Genomic DNA, 20,377 nt, shown 5'->3' on the forward strand with positions numbered 1-20,377 from the left:
GTAAGTGTCCTATCCGTCTGTCGGAAAGGCGACATGTAACCACTAAATGTTAGCTTGGCTGATGGCACTGATGTCACTTCGGAACGCGCACCGCAGCGCTCCGAAGTGACACATCTATTTATAGGACCATATATGTCATGCGTCTCACTAGCCAATCAGAGCACACTCTTTCAACGTATTGTCACGTATCACGTGAGGCTTGACCAATGTTAGCTTGGCCGAGGGGGGACGGGACGGAAAGTGAAAACATAGTCTCCTGGCGGAGACAACAATAATAGTCTTCAGAGTTCAGACTATATGGTGGGAAAGGGTTTGATACCTCAGTTCTGATTGCTATGTTGAGTTCATTACACAGCATGGGGGCATATCAGAGTCTAGGACAGTGGGAAACTGGGGACTAGAGATCGTGCTCTGGGGAGGTGAGTTGTCGTGGGGCTTATAGGCATCCGTGCGTCAGATATCCCGGGGTCTTTGGCTGGGTCTCTTAAATCATCACATGTGACAGAAATGCCAAGGCTGGGGGGCTTGGGAGAAGAGCCGGGCCTGTGTCCCTGAGCCCTAAATCACATGGAATCAACCAGCAAGTCTGAGTCAGGCTAGGGAGGATAGAGGGGGTGGGGGGAGGGTTGGGGGGTCTGCAGAATTGACCTTTTGATACGGTTAAGAGGCCATGCTACAACTACCAGCAACACATGAGACCTGCAACACCACTCCCACGTAAAAGACACACACATACTAAAGCCTGGCCAACACCATTATCCACCTGCAATCACCCACAACAAGTGCATACCAGCAGTGGTGGCAAGTAACTACGTAATCTTTTTTACTTAAGTACTGTACTTGAGTACAATTTTGATGTATTAGTACTTTACTTGAGCATTTACAATTACCATTACTTCTACTCCACTACATCTCAGAGGCAAATTATTTGACTACAATTATTTGAAAACTTTAGTCACTAGTTACTTTGCAGATATACATTATTACATTATAAAACATAAATGAACCACTTTAGTCCTATTTCATACCTAGGCTATTTGAAAATAGCCGATTTTTCTACAAGCTCACAATGCGTCGCGACACGTTCTGAGCTTGTAGATCTGCTATTTTCAAACATCTCAGTACTTTTACGTTTCGTACTTTAAGTAAATGTTTATCCAAAACTAGTATTGACACTTTTACTTAAGTAACACATTTGAGTACCTTTTCCACCACTGCATATTAGGCCTACTGTAACAACAACTTTTCAGGCTTGAGATTTAATTTAGCTTTAATCTGTGTGTGTGTGTGTGTGTGTGTGTGTGTGTGTGTGTGTGTGTGTGTGTGTGTGTGTGTGTGTGTGTGTGTGTGTGTGTGTGTGTGTGTGTGTGTGTGTGCGCGCAACCATGTGCGTACGTGCATGCTTGTATACATCATTGTGACCTCTTGTAGACAGTGAGCCGCTGATTGCATGAGTTGGCATTGAAATATGACAGCTTCAATGTGGCATCAGCAAAACACCCTGCAAGACATAAAGAAATCACACATGGCTCCCTATCACACCTCACACACACACACACACACACACACACACACACACACACACACACACACACACACACACACACACACACACACACACGCAAACAGAGCCCTGTGTTACGACGTGATTAGACTGACTGTCAGACGTGAAAGGTGTCGGGGTTCAGTGAACGGTGTGCGCACACACAAACGACTGCCGTATAGTCGGACTGTCAGACCCAGTTTGAGCAGAAGGAAGACTGCCTCTGAAAATAGCAGCCAGACACATCTAGGGAAATACACGGTGTCGGAAAACCGAAGAGAAATACTCGAATCGATCAGTCCTGAGCATGGAGGCATTAGGGGAGACGGGTCTATTTTGGCGTTGACAGACTAGGGCACCTAGCTGGCTCAGTGTGGGTAAAAAAAAGTGTGAGTTTAAAAGCAGTGGTTCTCAAACTTTTTCATGTCAAGGACGCCCAAAATTATATGTATTTGGCCACAGACCCCCATCTGAAAACATTCTTTTGTGACAGGGACCCCCGGAAGAGAAGATGTGTTAAAACCACCGGCTATCATGCATTGAATGGGAGATTATCACGTTTTATCAGACCATTGAATGGGGCGAGTAGGTGAGGAGTAGGCGATACACGGACCTACCCGCGATTTGTCAGACCATTCATTGGGCGTAATCAGGAGCTACTGACCTACTTTGGAGGCGGAGCAGTCCCCACAACAATATTTACGATTCTGTGCCTATCGGTACATAACTCCAACGGCGCTGAGTAGGCTCAGGCGAGCGTCACACCGCTCAGGACGGCAACTCGGTCGCTTTAGCTCCCTCGGTGGTCCATCGCGGGGCTCCAGCTCGCCTGAGACTGCGCGCCTCCGTCATGGTCCGAAACCAAAACCAAAACCGAAACTGAACTATTTAAGTCATCTCCGTTGGTAGGTCAGTATGTCTTGATAACACCCAATGAATGGTCTGATAAATCGCGGGTAGGTAAGTAGGTCGCCTACTTTGCCCATTCAATGGTCTGATAAAACGTGATAATCTCCCATTCAATGCATTGATAGCATCCGAATCAGGTGGTTAAAACAGTTTATTATACGGCTTGGTTTGAATGCTTGATTCTGATTGGCCAATCACTGAATTGGAATTTGAATACTTCCATTGCCGTAAGCAAGGAAATACTTTGTTTTGTTGTTACGTTTGGGTCAATTTATTTATGTGTAGCCCCCTCACTCAATTCTCAATTGGTAATGGCAACAAAATACAATATCAGGATGTGTCTACTGTGGCTAGTTAATGTTGCATATACTGGGTTCAAGTGCAAAAGGCCCGGTTAACTTATTGTAGCTATACTATTATTTTATACATTCACCAGAAACTCACATTACTCATGAATCACCCAACACAAGCATTGCATTTTATAACAAAGGGAAATGGTATTTATTTCACAACAGGTGAACTGACCCTGCCTCAAGATCCTTCTGACCCTGATAGAATAAAAATAAAATAAAATACAATAATTCCCCAAACCAAATAAAGTAAATACCCCGGGGTTTGTTTGACTCAGTTTATGGTACCAGTATCGTTCGCGCGCTGTTGGAGCTCATTGGAAGAATCCTCACAGTTAGGTAGACTATGGTCTGTACTCACAGTTCCTTAGAAACCCTGTACAGGAGCTGCAGTGTCCACACTCTTAGTTCCAGGTGAGTAGTGCTGTGCTGTAGGCAGACCCAAGTGCACCACTCTGTGTGCATGTGGACCCTCAGTATGCAGTGGCAAGCTCTGAGCACTTCTATTGCTACAGCTGGTGCAGCAATGTCCTGAAGCACACTATATCCAAAAGGAAAACCCACACACTAATTACTTTCTATCCTTTACAACAATGTATTTTTTTTTATCAATTCTCACATGTAGTAAGTATTCATACTCACTCCTCCTGCAGTCACAAGTGTTAGTGGACAGCTCAACTTGTGTTTGTTTATGCTTTAGCTTAGCATTAGCTAGGTTACACTGTCAGCAACTGGTGGTGCTAGACATCTGACTGTAACACACACTCTCCCGTTTTTTCCTTACAGGCTAAACTGGTACAAAACCACACTGATGCAAACCCTGTGGCTCTTAACTGAAATGCAATTGGATTTGACCAAAATCCGAATGTATTTTAACACTTAATGTCCCTTTTTGTCCACTCGTTTTTTCCCACTGAAAACACCACAGTGACTTCATGCTTTCTGCTTTTTTTAGTCCCACCCCCTCTCTCTCTCAGTAGGTTGGCTCAGTTTGATTGACACCTCCATCCCCCAATAACATTTCTTCCATGAACAAACAGCAGTATAGACTGAAAATAATTAGAAATAAAATGTAAACACATCTGTAACAGGGTTCTCAAAATGTAAACAACATTATACAGTGTACACAAATGTAAACACATTTTGCAGGGTACTACATATGTATTTATTAAGTAGCCATGTAATAAGCAGGATAATTACGTGACGGTGCCTAATCATCCTGTTGGGACTTATTTATCAATAATGACCGGCGACCCGGCAATTATCCCTTGCTTAATTGATCATTGTGTTTCACTTTTCAATTGTCCAATGTGCAGCCCTTTTGCTCACTTGATGTATTCTTTATGGCCCTCTGGTAAAGAAAAAAGAGAAACAAAGAAAAAGGCTGTCCACCCCTGTCCTAAAGTAGCCTTAGATGTATTTTATCGATTTTGACATTTGCATATACGAAAGTAAAAGTCAGACTCGATAAAATACATCTCTCTTGTGGTGGAGTATGGAGGGCTAATTGCGTGATTCACTGACACCTGTGGAAATTGACAGAGACTTGTGGAAGTGATCCCCAGCATTGATTGGTTGGCTCTGCAAATGCCCTGCCTGCTGATTGGCCGAGGCCACTTGCCCTTCACTACAAGACTCTGAGTTTCAGGGCGGATTCAGACTGGGTCCAATTGATTCGAACTGTTCCCGAGTACGATTGCACTCTCCCAGCTGGCCAGCATTCACATTGCCCAAGATTCTTCCGAGTACACTTCATTCAACAGTAATGGTACTTATGTGCCTTCTTCTTCTTCTTTCGTGTAACGTCAGAGGTCCAACTCGGTGTCGTGTAGCCATGCCCGCATCTCTGGTCCTAGGTCAAAGAGGCTGGCTTCCGAGGGTGGTCTATATAAGGGGCAGATGGTGATTATATGGTCGGCGGTCTGCTCAGGGTCACCGCACTCGCATGCCGCACTGTCCGCCAAGCCCCACATCTTCATTGATGTTTTAAAGCGACCGACCCCAGTTCGTAGATGGTTCAGTGTGGTCCATTGCCGGCGTGGTAGGTCATCTCCTCCAATGGCGCCATCTCCTGGGTCCCAGATGTAACGGTGGATTCGGGAGGGCCCGGCTGACTCCCACTCCTCCTTCCAAGCTGCTGCCAACCATGCATCTCTGGAGATGTCCTCAGAGGTGGAGTTGAGCATCTCTTGTGCTGCCTTGTTGTAGGGGTGGCGGGACTTGAGTCTGCTTGGAGGTGCTGGTGTTATTGTGGTGTTGTGCAGGATGTGCCAGTCATACTTTTGTGCCTTCCTGGCCAGGGCGAGGGTGGCAGCCTCCCGTCGGAGGCCGGCCGGTGCTATTCCCGCGAGGACTGGCAAGAGGGACACAGGGGTAGGCTTTAAGCATCCAGTTATAATTCGGAGTGAGGTATTGATAGCCACGTCGACCTTTCTCGCATGTGGGCTTCTGCTCCTGACTGGGGCGCAGTATTCCGCTGCAGAGAAGACCAGGGCTTGGGTGGATATTCGCAGCGTCTTAGCGGAGGCTCCCCAGGTTGTTCCAGCGAGGCGGCGGATCAGCGCGACCCTGGATGTCACCTTGGCCTTGACTTCTTCCAGATGTTGTTTGAAGGATAATGTCCGATCCAGACGCACTCCAAGGTACTTCGGGGCTTGCTGGACCTCCAGACATTTGTTATCGACGCGCACCTCAAGTTCCCTCCTGGCTTCTCTGGGGGTGCACAATACGTTAGTCCGACAGCGCATTCCTCCGACAGCGCAGTGCTCCGACATTAAACAGTAAACCCGAACCAAACCCGCACCCTAACCCTAACCGCACGCGGATGCCACATAGTCGGAGAAAAGGTCTGTCGGATTAACGCATGCCTCCCCTTCTCTGGTGCTAAGGTGGTATGCCGCTGCGACTGTCTTTCCGACGCTGAGCTGTAGACGCCACCTTCGAAGGTAGGCTACCAGTGTGCCCATGTCTTCGTTAAGACCCTCTTCCATCGCCTTCCACGTTGGTCGGCTCAGCATGATGGCAAGATCGTCTGCATAGCCATACTTTCTGGATGCTGTATCAGGTAGGTCATGGATATAAACATTGAACAGCATCGGTGAGAGAACAGACCCCTGCGGTACCCCGTTCCTCAGTCTTCTGAGCCTACTGCACTGGCCACTGCTGGTCTGGAGGATGAAGCTGCGGTTGGAAAGTGTCTCCATGATGAATTTCACCATGTGGCGGTCCGGTATTGTCCTCAGCAGCTTCAGGTGGAGTCCCCGGTGCCACACGGTGTCATACGCAGCAGTCAGATCCAGGTACACTAACCCAGCTTTCGTATTATCCTGGAAGCTGTCCTCGATGTCCTGACAGAGTAGTGTTACCTGGTCTGCTGTTGATCTTCCACGACGGAAACCAGCTTGTTCCCGTGGGAGCTGTGAGTCCACCACTGGCTCGATGCGGCTATGAATCATCCTCTCCAAGATCTTAAATGGCACACAGAGCAACGTCTGTATGACTTGGGGTCTTCAGCAGGTTTATTTGGCTTCGGCAGAGCTATAACAGAGGCACGGCGCCAAGTCTTTGGGAGCTTTAATCTCCGGTAGCATGATGTGTAGAAAGCACAGAGCCAGTCAGATGTTGTTGTGCTCTGGTGGATGACGAATTCCGGGTGGATGTTGTCACGGCCAGGGGATTTGCCTGGCTTGAGCTTTCTCATGGCCTCACTGAGTTCCTCTGCTGTGAATTCTCCAGAGAGGTTGGAATCGACACTGGCCGCTCCCGAGATGCAAGACACCTCACGCGATGTCAGTCGGGCAAAGTCTTTGTCAGCATCCGGGAAGCGGCCGTTCTTCAGGAGCTGTGATGCGATGGCGTTTGCTGTGACTGGGCAGCTGTGGGGTGTTGTATTTCTGCCTGTGAGCTGGTTGATGGTCTGCCACACCTTGCGACTAGAATGGGTGAAGTCGATTGATTCAACGACTTCTGTCCATCTGGCCCTGCGGGTGGTATCCAGCTTCTGGAGCAGTGCTGCTGCAGTCACGTCCACCTCTTCTCTGGAGCTAGCCCTCTGGTGGTCGCTCAGGAGGCGGCTGCATTCCTCGTCCCAACCTGGGATGTAATTCCTGTTATAGCCACGTGGGATGGTCTTCTTTGCCGCACCCAGGAGGACCTGGCAGTAGGCTGCATAGGCCACATCCAGGTCGGCTGAGTCTGGGTCTGGCAGGCCAGCTGACCTTCTTTCAGTCTCCTCAGCATACGACTCCCAGTTGGCCTTTCGGAAGTTCCATCGCTTGACGGGTTTCCCTGGTACCGGTTCCACCAGTGATGGGACTTTAATGATGGATGGTCGGTGATGTGAGCGGGGAAACCTGTCCAGGACGCGTCTCTCCGGTTTCGGGTCGTTACTGTGGCAGATGGCAAAGGCCAGGTCCGGGTTGGTAGAGGTGTTCCAGCGTGCAGAGAAGAAGGTTGGAGGCTCCTTGGGGTCGTACAGCAGAAGAGCATCGGTGTTGGAGGCCCATTCACTCAGCGCCACTCCATTAGGTGTTGTGTGGTTGTAACCCCAGTCTGTGTGCTGACAGTTGAAGTCACCTGCATAGATGGCGGGTGCAGTTATTGATGGGAGTGACGTTGCGGACAGCTCTGATGGTGGGGGCTTGTATACGTTGACGACTGATGTTTCCTGGATTTTTGTAACTAGCCACTCGATGTTAGAGCCTGGTGGGGATTGGCTACTGGCTGACCAGCTTATTTCAGTCCGGACGAACGTTGCCACACCGTGTTGCTTGCTGTAGATGGACCCAGCGAGATGGAACCCAGGGATCTTGAGGATGTTGTCGGATGTGCAGTGTGTCTCCTGCAGGAGCAGAACCGCTGCCCCGTTGGAATCAGCCAGGTGACGCAGGACTTCGAGTTTGGAGGTTGTTAGGCCCTCGACATTGAGTTGAAGCACTGACAGGCCTCGGTTTTCGACGGTCGGGATGACTGCCCGTCCGCCGGTCCTAAGCCTGCCAGCTCGACGTTTGGTTGGCGACATTAGTTTCACAAGTTGGTCTCTCACCATTTCTTGTTACTTGCGGAGGAGGCCACGTGGAGGCTGTCGTCTTCTCCCCCCACTTATGTGCCTCACGGGGGCGCTGTGGACTGTGGGGCTTTGGGAGATAGAGAATGTCATTCACAGAAGAAGAGTCACTTGTCAGAGTTTAGAGTGAATAATAAAGTTTGACTGTGTTCCTGCCGTTGTTTTGAGTTATAATAATAACAGAACAACAATACACAACTAAAGCAGTGTGTACGCTGGTCTTTGAAACCTTAAAATCTAACGTTGTCTGTAATTATCATATGATAAATAATTATTCGATCCCTCTGTCCTCTCACCTAAACCAAACCTTATTTGTGTCTTCCTGTGGGAAAGACTAGAGACTGTGACCCTTTCATTCTTCATATTATGTTTTGATTGAGTGTGTTTAGTTTAGTTGTTTTCTGTTGGGTTAGGCATCTTCAGTTTATATATATGCATTTTTGTTTGTAATAAATATATATTCAGTTTTAAAGGGTCTACACCATGAATTTTAACTTTTTCTTCATTTTTGTGTGTTTTTGGTCTCCCCCACCTCTCTTCTGTTCCAACAAATACCCGACTTCGAGCATGCAGGCTTTCATAGGCTATCTGTGTTTTTTATGTAAATTGGTCTGAAAACAGTCCGTCAGATTTGTTCCCCCACCCTACGTCACGTCTGGGAACAATTCCTCCCGTTTATCAGTTCTAACAAAAAAAAAAAAAAAAAAAAAAAAATCATTTTTATTTTTTTTTACATTTTTTCTTATTTTTTTTTTTTTACTTTTCCACACAGAACCAGGACATAACATGCATACAAACTGGCTCAATAGCGCCCCGTGCCAAACAGGACAATGTGGTATTGCAGGTGAAAGTGCTTTATAAGCCAGAGAGAAGTTAGTTGGAATGAGTATATCTGAGGCTTGATTTAGGCTCAAACCTTTTGAAAAACGTTTGAGGGACATAAACAATATGATATCAAATATTATTATTATTTTTTAAATTCATGGTGTAGCTCCTTTAAATTCTGTTCTCCTTCTCGTTTATGTTGCAGGCCTTATACCCCCAAACAAAGGGCCATAACATAGGCCCACACCAGTGCCTGGCCTTTAAAGCTGCAATGCGTAGGTTTTATCATGTCCTACTCAGGATTCAAATTCAAACTTCCTGTGTGGGAGGTGGAGAAACACTAACTCCAGGTAGTACTACTGTCAACCAGTAGTGTCCAACCCACTCTATGTGTCTCAATGGAAGAGCAGGGAGACCACTGAAGATGCACTAGTTACAGAATATTGTATTAATATGCTCTACTACATCCATCATGCTGTACCTGTTTGATTTGCTGATTCGCATAAAGTGTAAAGCTCTCAAGAGACTCATTTTATATCCTGGTAGGATGCCCAAATATAGTTGTGTCTACACATTTAAGTCTCTCGAGACAGACTCTTGGCTCACAGTTTTCAAATGATTCCGCCAAGCAGTCTGCATGTACATCAGAAGTGCTGGAAATTATTAGAAAAAAAAGCAGATATACCCCAGATATTTCTGCTTAGCAGAAATGGAAATTCTAAAATATATGTTAAAGAGATTTTATTTGTTTATAATTTATATATATTATGTAAACATCAATACTGTGTGTGTTTGTATTTAATATTATATTTATTGATTTTTTATATTTCTTTACTTGATTTAGGTTGTTTAGGTTCTGGTCCAATCAACAACCTGGTCTTCATTGTTGACTGTGTCCTGGTGTGTGGAGTGGTGCTCTACCATTCCAGGAGGTCCCAAGTTCAGTACCGACATCTACCAACCTCTGACTTCAAATTATAACAAACTAGACCATACCCGTAGGGGAATATGAGCACCCAAAGTGTGCAGTTTGGCTTATGCGCCGAGAACAGACAGTTTATCAGGGATCGAAAGTGAGTTTGTACTGTGTAGTGCAGTGGTTCTCAAACGTTTTTATGTCAAGGACCCCCAAATTGACACTTGTTAGCCCACGGACCCCCATTTGAAAAGATATGCCAGGGACCCCTCCCCCCCACCCACACACACAGCACGGAGAATGGCGTAGGCATGTTACTCGCCCGCCCCGGGTCCCGTCGCAAACACACACACACACACACACACACACACACACACACACACACACACACACACACACACACACACAGATCCGTAACGGCCGATCGACACCAGGCTTTTCAAAGCGAGCGTGTGCGTACAGCGCGTTTGTTTAGATCCAAGTGATTATCAATGATAGCGGCTACACCAGGCGCGCGAGTCGCACATACGCAGACTTTTAAAATAGGACTGGGTCTAAAATTGCGCGTGTGCGTGTATGTGCATCGTGTGTGCGTGTGTGCGAAAAAAGTCTGGAGTGTTTACTTTCCACAGTAAGAATTGTACTCAGAGAGTGGGCGGGGTCTATGGTGCAGCGTCGGTGTTGCCATGTCGGCCTACTGTAAGCGGTTTAGGGGCAATATTGGTGGTATTGTGTTTTGGCGTTGGTTGTGAAAGTGCAGGTGGGTGTGGGGACGCGTTGTGAGCTTGTAGATTGGCTGTTTTCCAAGAGGCAAGGTATATGTGTGAAGGCGCTTCGTTTGGCCTTCTTTTCATAGACCTCGTTGCTTGTAGGGGTCGTTTGGTTTGGCCTTGTTTTCATAGACCTTGCTGCTTGTTTCTCTCGCGAAACCTAGCAACGACGCATGCGCAGTTTGATCAAGAGTCAACCCAAGACACAAGACAGCTACCACCGTCCGTGAGGTTACTAGAATTATAGTAGGATAAAGCTTTAGGAGCCATATATGTCCACAAAACAATTTGATAGTATATAGTAGATAGACAGGAAATGGGAAGAGAGACGGGGAGTGACACGCGCAGCGAAGGTCGTCGGGATCGGGATTCAAACCCGCTCATCAATGTCACGTTGGATCTTCCTGGCTGTATCTAACAGGTCGGTCATTTACAGTACAACCTGACTTTGAATCGTTACCATGAGAAGTCCTTGTTTACCATTGTTTTAGCTGTAGGCTATTTGTGCTAATAACGCAAATGACACAATGTGCTAATAACGCAGATGACACAATGTGCTAATAACGCAGATGACACAATGGGGTGCACAATGTCGCCTTTCTGACGTTAACGAACCCTATACCTAACCCTAACCCTAACCGCACGCGGAAGCCACTCGACGGAGTGGCGAGATGTCGGAATGGAAGGAGCACCCCGACACAATGTGCTAATAACGCAAATGACACAATGTACTAATAACGCAGATGACACTATGTTTGTGCACAGCAACGGTTGATGTGCGTGCATCCATAAAATGCTGCATATGGAGCGCTCTGGACATGATATCCAAAGTGCTCCTCCTCATAAACTGCTTTCTGTGGACATGATAATTTGAGTGTGCTTAATACCTTGAAAAATCATGAGTGTTACATCTGTTAATCTGACTGATAATCAACTGTTTGTGGTTGAGATGCAGCAGGCGATAGGGGGGTAATAGTAGTAATGACATGGGCCAAGTTATTGTAATATCTTGCCTCCATTAGTGTACAGTAAGTCATACAATGGACTACATTTCTGGTGTGAAATTGCTATAACATGGGCTCCTCAAAATCACATGGGTGACAGGAGTAATCCATTATGATTTGTCCCCCTTTTTTTATTGAAAATTTGCATTATATTATTTTTCAATGCACACAATAAAAATGTAAATAAATAAAACAATGTGCATGGACTCATGACATCCAACCAATGAGGATGTTCCGGTTCAGACTATGGTCCCGGGTGCGTACCCAGGGGGTGCATTTCGCCTTTCCGACATGTCGCCTTTCCGACGTTAACGAACCCTATACCTAACAGAACCTATACCTAAAAAGAACTTAGGGCAAAGATTTAGAATGTAGTCTAAAGGAATACTTAATTAAACAGAATGTGAAATTATATGGACCTTAAAATTAAAGAGTAGCAGGATCCCAAAAAGACTTTCTTTCAAAAATAAGATGGCGAGAGCAAAAATTCCTTGCTCTGCCTTTTTCTGAAAGGATGACCTTTCTAAAAAGGCTTAGCACTGAAGTCCGACCCTAACCATTCCCTAACCCTAACCCTAACCGCACGCGGAAGCGACTAGTCGGAGTGGCGAGATGTCGGAATGGAAGGAGAACCCCGTACCCAGGACCACTTGCCAGATGTTGTGATTAGTGCGTGAACGTTCCCCAGAACGGGACACCGCACCATACCAGGAACGCCTGGGGAGGTAGTCTGGGGTCCGATTAATGCGTACTTGGGTACAGTACGCTGCAATGTGAAGGCTAGCGTACTAAAAGAAGGTACTCATATATCATTCATTATATCATGTGAGCGACGCATTATTGTACCTGGGATATGTACCTTCTGATAGTTCTACTTGAATGTTGACATGAAATAATGATCCCGCTTGTAGTTCAGTAGCGTGAGCGTGAACAATAAAGAAGGAAACCAAAAAAGACACTCGTTCGCGGGTGTCTAGGATAAAGATATCAAGTATTAGTGCGTGACGTCATTCGACCGCATAAGATACCAAGGATGCGTCAGTGACGTCACTGTCTGGCGATAACTGCAGACAACGTTATGCAATGTTGCGATGTTTCAAAGACCTTTAGAAAAACCTGAAGGATGGCCTTCAACAGAGAATATTGTTTTCAAATATTTTGAACATGAAAATATCACACAAAGCAGCTTTAACCTAATGAAACCAGAGGGCTTCAAAAATTATGTCAACAATAACAGCTAAAAGAGTACATTTGACCATTTTAAACCTATGCATAATTTGCCTCTTAAATATCTGTAGTAGTTTGACCCACAGAGAATGAAGAATTGCTAATTTTTCTTCATGATAATTTAATGATAATTTAGATAATAGATGTTTGCATTTCTGACTGGATTTAGTTAAATCTGGTAGAAAACCCAATCAATTCCAAACAAGGTGATCAGCAATATATACATATTAATGTATTGTTATAAAATATGTTCTATCATTGAATTTCTGCTTCTACGCCTTGGTGGTACCGCGACCCATGATGGCCTTCTTAGTGTTTTTCTCAGGTTTCAAAAGGATTATATAACACTTTGGTCCAAACAGCGCTACCAAAATGCCAAAACTAGATGCTAAAATAGCAAAGATCTCCACTACATCTGCATATTTGCCTGGAGAGCTGATATATGCTGGGATGAAGGCTATCCACACGGCACAGAAGATCAACATGCTGAAAGTGATTAACTTGGCTTCATTGAAGTTGTCTGGAAGATTCCTTGCCATGAATGCTAGGACGAAGCTGAGGAGTGCCAGTAAACCAATATAACCTAGTAAGACTGCAAAACCAATTGTTGATCCTACATTGCATTCATAGAATATTTTATCACTGTGATATTGGGTGTTTTTATGAGGAGTTGGTGAGGCAGACACAAGCCAGGCTGTGCAGACTATTGCCTGGGTGGAAGTAAGAGCCAGAACTGTTCCTCTCTGCTGCATAACACCAAAAAACTTCATAATGTCTGCCCCTCCAGGCTTGGAGGCCTTGAACACTGCCAACACCACCATAGTCTTTACCAGGATACAGGACACACACAGCACAAAGCTGATCCCAAATATTGCATGTCTCAGCTGACAAGTCCAGAGTCTGGGACGACCAATGAACAGAAGTGAGCACAAGAAACACAGTTTGAGTGACATCAAAAGTTGGAAGCTGAGTTCTGAGTTGTTGGCGCGTACCATGGGTGTGTCTCGATGATAGATGAAGATTCCCATGATAATGGCACAGATAAGTGTGCCTAGCAATGAGATGGTTGTCAAGGAGATACCCAGGGCCTCGTGGTAGGAGAGGAACTCAACGCTCTTAGGGACACAGTGGTCACGCCGGGGACTGGACCAGAAGTCCTCTGGACAACTGGTGCACTCTGTAGAGTCTAACAAATAGGGCAAGATTGAAGGGACAAACAAGTACAGTATCAGCTTGAAGATAACCTACTGTACATTGCCCCAAAGTGTAAACCTACCTGTCTCATTGTTGATCTCTCCCTCAGAACAAGCAATACAGTCAAAGCAGCAGACAGGTTCCCCTTTCCTTCTGGCCAGACGGGTTCCAGGGGAACAGTTCTCACTGCACACTGACCGAAGTGGCTGCAGAGGAAAGTAACAATGATCAGTGTCAGTTCAAACAACATTACTTTCACATCATGAGCTCAACATTTAGCAAGTGACCTTTTTGGTTTCAAAGTTCCAGAAGATTCTGTCTTCATCAAGGATGAGTTCTTCGTCTCCAGAGGCTGACTTCTTGTACACCCCTACATTGTGAATATTTACGCTTCCATCAGGGAGCCACGCCCAGTTCATGATATCACAGATTGGTAAGGCACCACTGTTCTCATCAAATGATACTTGATCACCAAATAATGTGAAGTTGATCTTTTCCAGGTAAAACACAAGCTAGAAATGGCGATGAACAAAACAATTACCTGACAGGGACTTTTATGCTTTAACTACATCCTTGCAGTATTTACAACCCAATTTAAACATGAGCTATATTTTGTCCCAAACTTCTGTTCTTTGGGGAATGCAAATTAAATCCAACTACACACTCAAGTAAACTGTTTATTAATATCCCACCTGCCATGGCTGTATTGTCTGCAAACTGGCACAGCTGTGCCCAGTGAAAGGCCCTCTTCCTGGCACACATTGCAACATGTCATGGAGGGCATGGGCCAAAGCATACACAGCCTTGTACACGTTATAGTCTGCCCTGAGGCTAGACACATCCAACAGCGTAGTTTCTGATGTTTCTAGGTCCTCTTGTCCTGTGCACACCCTTCCACCCGCATCCACCCACTCTGGTGGAAGGGGTGCAAATTTACACTGAAATGTGTGCTCCCAAAACTGCCTCACCTGAAGAAACACAATGAATACTCCAACACAAATACCTTGTGAATGTTTAAAAACAGACATCAGATTGAAAATCGGGGCGCATTTCACATAGGGGCGAAATGCGCCCATATTTGTTACTCTTATGTATCTGTAAATAAAGATACCCTTGAACTTTGAAATTAAACAAATGACTCACTATGGCATTGTCATGGCTGTTGTCAAGGTCACTTTGCGGATGTATTTTCAACAAGAAGTCCTTGAGGCCTGGTATCTCTCCACGATGCAGGGCAACACCCAGGGTGCCTCTCAGGTACGGCATGTAGCGAGGAGTCTGGAGCTTTGGCTCTTCTATCCAGGCCACAACAGCTATCCACTGTAGACCTGTCACCTTCTGCTCTACCACCTCTTGATTGATCAACAACAACAACAACAACAACAACAACAATAATAATAATAATAATAATAATAACAATAAAAATAGTAATAGTAATAATACAATCATCTGTAAGACAAATGCAATCTAATACAATTTGAACTATTTAACATTTAGCTTTAGCAATGAGATGTGTGAATGGTTTGATTATTTGCTTATCGTACAGAGAAAAAAGTGTAAAAAATACACAATTACTGAGCATTTAATTTTATTAACCTAAGATTTATGAAATTGCATTTTAACTATGAGTGCATGTTAACCGGGATTAAATTGCATTGCAATTAGATTGTGATGAAATTGCATTAAAGTTAAACAAAAATGCTTGCCATTTTTAAACAGCAACGTAATATGAAAGGATATCTTCACTTCAATGTAACTCTTTTCAGATTCCTTATAATTATGAGTTCCTATAAATTAACATGGATTATAATCCCAACAACCTCCTCCATGAGTTTAATCATATGGGTCCCATATTCAATGACAACGACCACACGAGCTGTGGACGTCTTCATCACAGTGACGATCCTCTGGACTTCAGCCGGGTCAGCGTCCCAGGGAAAGACCTCCACATAGGCCAGGCAACCCAGACCAGACTGGGCCAGCTCAGACCGGAAGATGTGGACCACATCACGGCCGTAGGCATCATCACTGTACAACAGTCCTGCCCAGGTCCACCCGAAGCGTCTCATAATCTGGAGCATAGCTCGCACCTGATTGGATAAAGAATGAAGAGAAAAGGGATACAAATTGATGTAAATCCTTGACCTTTGGCGACAGAATGTCCCCTGTGGGGTCAATAGTCTCATTAGTCTGTCTGTCTGTCTGTCTGTCTGTCTGTGAATCTCCTACACAGATTCCACAATAAACAGGTCTATTATCTTTCTATGCTGTGAACAGAGAGGTGTGATGTGCAATATCATTTACGCTCACTAGAGGGAGGTATTTGTCAAGCGTGTGGAACTTGTAATACAAGTTCACCTGGATAGTATTACTTATGACTGTTGTAGTGATTCACTTGGATAGTATTACTTATGATTGTTCTATTGATTCACCTGGGTAGTATTACTTATGACTGATTCACCTGGATAGTATTACTTATGACTGTTGTACTGATTCACCTGGATAGTATTACTTATGATTGTTCTACTGATTCACCTGGATAGTACTTAATAAGTGAATCTTAAGGTGAATTTCTTCTTTAGAACAGTCATAATATGACTGTTCTAAAGAAGAAAGCGAGTCATATTATGACTGTTCTTTAGAACAGTCATAATATGACTGTTCTAAAGAAGAAAGGGTGCTGATTCACCTGGATAGTATTTCTTATGACTGTTCTAAAGAAGGAAGGGTGCTGATTCACCTGGACGGTATTACTTATGACTGTTCTAAAGAAGGAAGGGTGCTGATTCACCTGGATAGTATTTCTTATGACTGTTCTAAAGAAGGAAGGGTGCTGATTCACCTGGACTGTATTACTTATGACTGTTCTAAAGAAGGAAGGGTGCTGATTCCGGTCACTCAGACAGGAGCACATGGAATAGTAACTTATCTGAAAAAGACACAAAACATCTGTTCTGAACGATACAACTTTTTTCCCCCTGCAAGCATAGCATGTGAGTGGAGTGAGGACTGACCAGAATGAGAGAGAGATCAATAAAAACAACAACAACAGCATATTTACACATAGTACATTATATCTTTCCGGTATGGTAAGTACCTGAGGTAAGACATAAGATGCATGAGCATAGCAGCAGATATATACTGTGTTATATACATATACATATGTTATGGACGTTAGTTATGGTGAGAGAATAATAAAAATCTGCGCATTGTACATGGGATTAAGGGGTAACTGGAACGCTCGGCCCAAAACACACTCAGCCCAGTTGTTTTTGTGGACCGCTCGCGAAAAGCTCTGACCTTATGAAATACGTTCAAAATGTGCCTGCTCCGCTCACATGCTTGCCTGCAAGTTACTGTTAACTACAAGTAACAAAGTAATGTTCTGTATTTCAAGCTTTAAAAAAAATACTACATACATTGTACATCATTTATATTTAACTAGACCATACCCGGTCGACGCATCCGTGGGGGGATATGCGCACATGATCTGGCAACCCGGGAGGCAGTTCGTCCCATAGCTGGGCAGCCCCGTAACCATGGTGACAGTGTTTGACACAAAAACGCTAATAAGAAGCTGAGATTTGATGCAATTGAAAAACGGGCTTCACAGTTAAGTTCAGATGGTAATGGTCAATGGCTGTGTGCAAAATCAGAGCAATTGCTCCAGCCACTGAGGAGAACCGGGTAGCTTCACCTACTCACCTACCTACTCACCTACTCACCTACTCAAGATGGTTACTAGAATTATAGTAGGATAAACAACCAAATCACCTAAATTAAGCATATCGTCTCTGTTGGATGGAAACCTCCATGTCCAAAACTGTTACTTTTCAGGATAAAAAATACATAAAAATAAAAAGCAGACAGACTCAGACAAGCTCAAAACGTGTCGCTTCGCGCCACATTCCGAGCTTGTAGATCTGCAATTTTCTATACTTTTGTGTGAGGCTGTAGTATGATCTAGTAGGCCGTTAATTTACCAAAATAAAACACAAAAAGTTAAAATATGGAAATAAGAGGTTTCTGCCCGACAGGGGGTAAAAGTAAGCAACTTACCAGGGGCACTCTGTACAAACCTACTACACTAGAGATGGCAATAGTATGTGATGAGGAATCATCACCCACAATTCCAAGCACTGGAGGAGACCCAACACAGCTCTCATCCAATTGAAACTGCTCCTCTCTCCCACTGACCAATGACAACGCTGCACGGAATGCAACTCCAAGCGTGAAACAGGTGTCATAGAGACTGTACCCCAGAGTCACATTGGGCAGCAGGCTGGGGTTTCTGTTGATCTCTGTGATGGCAAAAGCCATGGTCTGGGCCCATCTCAACCCGTCAATGTTGTAACTACCACACACACAAAATGTTTCTGTCATCTTGCATAATTATGCTTTATGGAAATAAGAAACATCAACTAATCCTATGGTACCACACATCAAAACAAGGTCCCTATTCTCTTGCTTGCTATTGTATTGGGTTAGGGTTAGGTTGTTGATACTCACCCATAGCAAATGGGGCCCTGTTGCTCGGAGGTGAAAGACAGATCAGGGAGGACAGAGGACTGGTGGATATCAAACACGCCACCCAGAACCAAGTCCCCAGGCTTGTACATTCTGTTGAGATTAAATGGCGCCTGTAACTCACAAGAAGAGGAAGATGAGGAAGACAAAGGAGAGAAGGAAGAGAATATCATACATAAAAACAGGTGCACAGAAGCCCTCATGACTGTCCTTCTCTGTCTAACAACCCCCTCCATTCTGTAAACCCATTGTCCAGTTATTAAGTTTGTTTTATACACAGTGCTGTGCCATCCCCTGTGCCACCTTATGGCATTACGTAATCTGCCGCTCAGGGCAGAGGCAGAAATGGAGGTAGGGCTTAACAATAAATTCATATGAAAATAATATTGTGTGCGTCCTTTAATGTGTCTCACCAGGGCTACATTGACAAGTACTCACCCACTGTATAAATGCATTATGGATTTTAGAACATCTTATTATTCTATGCACAAAAAAGGTCAGCTTTGAGGGCCTAAAGATGCTGAAACACTTTACACACGCCTCACAAATGAAAAAACAATTACGTATTTCATGGGTCGCGAAAATGAGTGAGGCAAAATGGCTCAACAGCGCCCCGTACAAAATTTCAAATATGAAACCCTACATTAAGGTTTCACGTACGTGTACAAACTTCAGAATGCATACTGTATGTATCATGTCTAGGTTAAAGGACGACTTCACCGCTTTTCAACCTATCTTCATATAATTGGTCCTCACTAATACTCATGATAAAATGATACCATTTCTTTCTACTTGGTCTGTGTCTCAGAGGAGGACTGTGGACAGTTCAGAGTCCCGTCTACCAGTGACATCATCAATGGGGAATCCAAGCTAATAGAAACTGCAGGCTTTCTATTCCTGGAAAGTTGCAATGCAATAAAAGAAGCCATTGTTCTCCTGTTAATACAAATCTAAATAAAAAATGTGAAATCTTGTTGGAAAAAAAAACATGCCTAACGATGATGTCACTGGTAGACGGTTTCTGGACTGTCCACAGCTCACTATGAGACACAGACCAAGTAGAAGAAAATGGTACCATTTTATCATGAGTATTAGTGAGGACCAATTATATGAAGATAGGTTGAAAAGCGGTGAAGTCGTCCTTTAAGAAAAAAGCCTCTTGGCATCATGACCTAAACCCAACAGGAAGTCAGCTATTTTTGTGTTTTCTTTTGTGGCATTTTAGTGCATTTTATTCTAGTCTATTTGCACATGTTGTGGACTAGATTAGGTTTGAAGGCTGCGTAGCGAACTGAAAATCTAGTTAAGGTAATAGTACTATACTGTTCTGTTAATACTAATCTGCCTATTTGCCGTGTAGACTTGCCGTGTAGACTTGACACCTGCCTTGTATTTTCAACAGAAAAAATTACTCTGTGTCCCAGGGCGATAACGGCCTCTATAGTGGCAGACATGTCAGCCTTTGGTTCTCTATCATGTACCTCTATTCATTACTATTGTTATGCATAATACCTGATTCTGAAACATTTCTCAATGTTTATCTAATTTCCATTTCGTTTGTTTTAGCAAAAAAAAACGTCAATGTCATGCCATGTGTTCCCTAGAGGAACAGGTTGTTTCTGCTCCAGCACATGGAAAATTACCAGTGAGAATGATGCAATCTCTCAGGTTTCATTGCTAAAACTGGGAGAAAACTATTGGAAGAAAACATGCATTGCAGAACCAATCAAAGGCTTTATGGAGGTCCTTCACATTGGGGTGGTGATATGATTGTTTGTAAAGCAGTGGGCGGAGCTTTGAGTTCTCGCTGGTGTTCTTGCAACTACCTTGTATTCAGAAGTGTCCAAACCAAGGGCCTTTGAAATTGAGTCTATATAGGAAGTAAAAGTTCATATGAATGGCCTGTAGTTTAGCTGTTTTACCCCTGCTGGTGTCAGAAGAAATAACGCTCTATGCAAGCGGGTGGGTTTTTGCCGAACTTTAGACTTGATTTTATTACCTTAATAACCATTTTTATTCATAAATACTTTATGCTTCCAGTTGCTAG

At 44.3% G+C, this 20,377-nt stretch overlaps 1 protein-coding gene across 1 annotated transcript; it reads right to left on the minus strand.

Moving 5' to 3' along the window:
- Nucleotides 1–12,881: 12,881 nt before the first annotated feature.
- On the minus strand, nucleotides 12,882–18,422 carry LOC311043498 (extracellular calcium-sensing receptor-like; the record flags this gene model as incomplete). The annotated part of the gene is made up of 9 exons (XM_084054759.1): nucleotides 12,882–13,795; nucleotides 13,886–14,009; nucleotides 14,091–14,315; nucleotides 14,496–14,771; nucleotides 14,947–15,153; nucleotides 15,624–15,893; nucleotides 16,646–16,732; nucleotides 17,863–18,157; nucleotides 18,313–18,422. The coding sequence occupies 9 exons, from the start codon at nucleotides 18,420–18,422 to the stop codon at nucleotides 12,882–12,884; spliced, it is 2,508 nt and encodes an 835-aa protein (XP_083910885.1).
- Between the last annotated feature and the right edge of the window lie 1,955 nt (nucleotides 18,423–20,377).

The sequence above is a fragment of the Gymnoscopelus microlampas genome, assembly GCF_963454915.1.
Source record: "Gymnoscopelus microlampas genome assembly, chromosome: 1".
NCBI classification, from domain to species: Eukaryota; Metazoa; Chordata; class Actinopteri; order Myctophiformes; family Myctophidae; genus Gymnoscopelus; species Gymnoscopelus microlampas.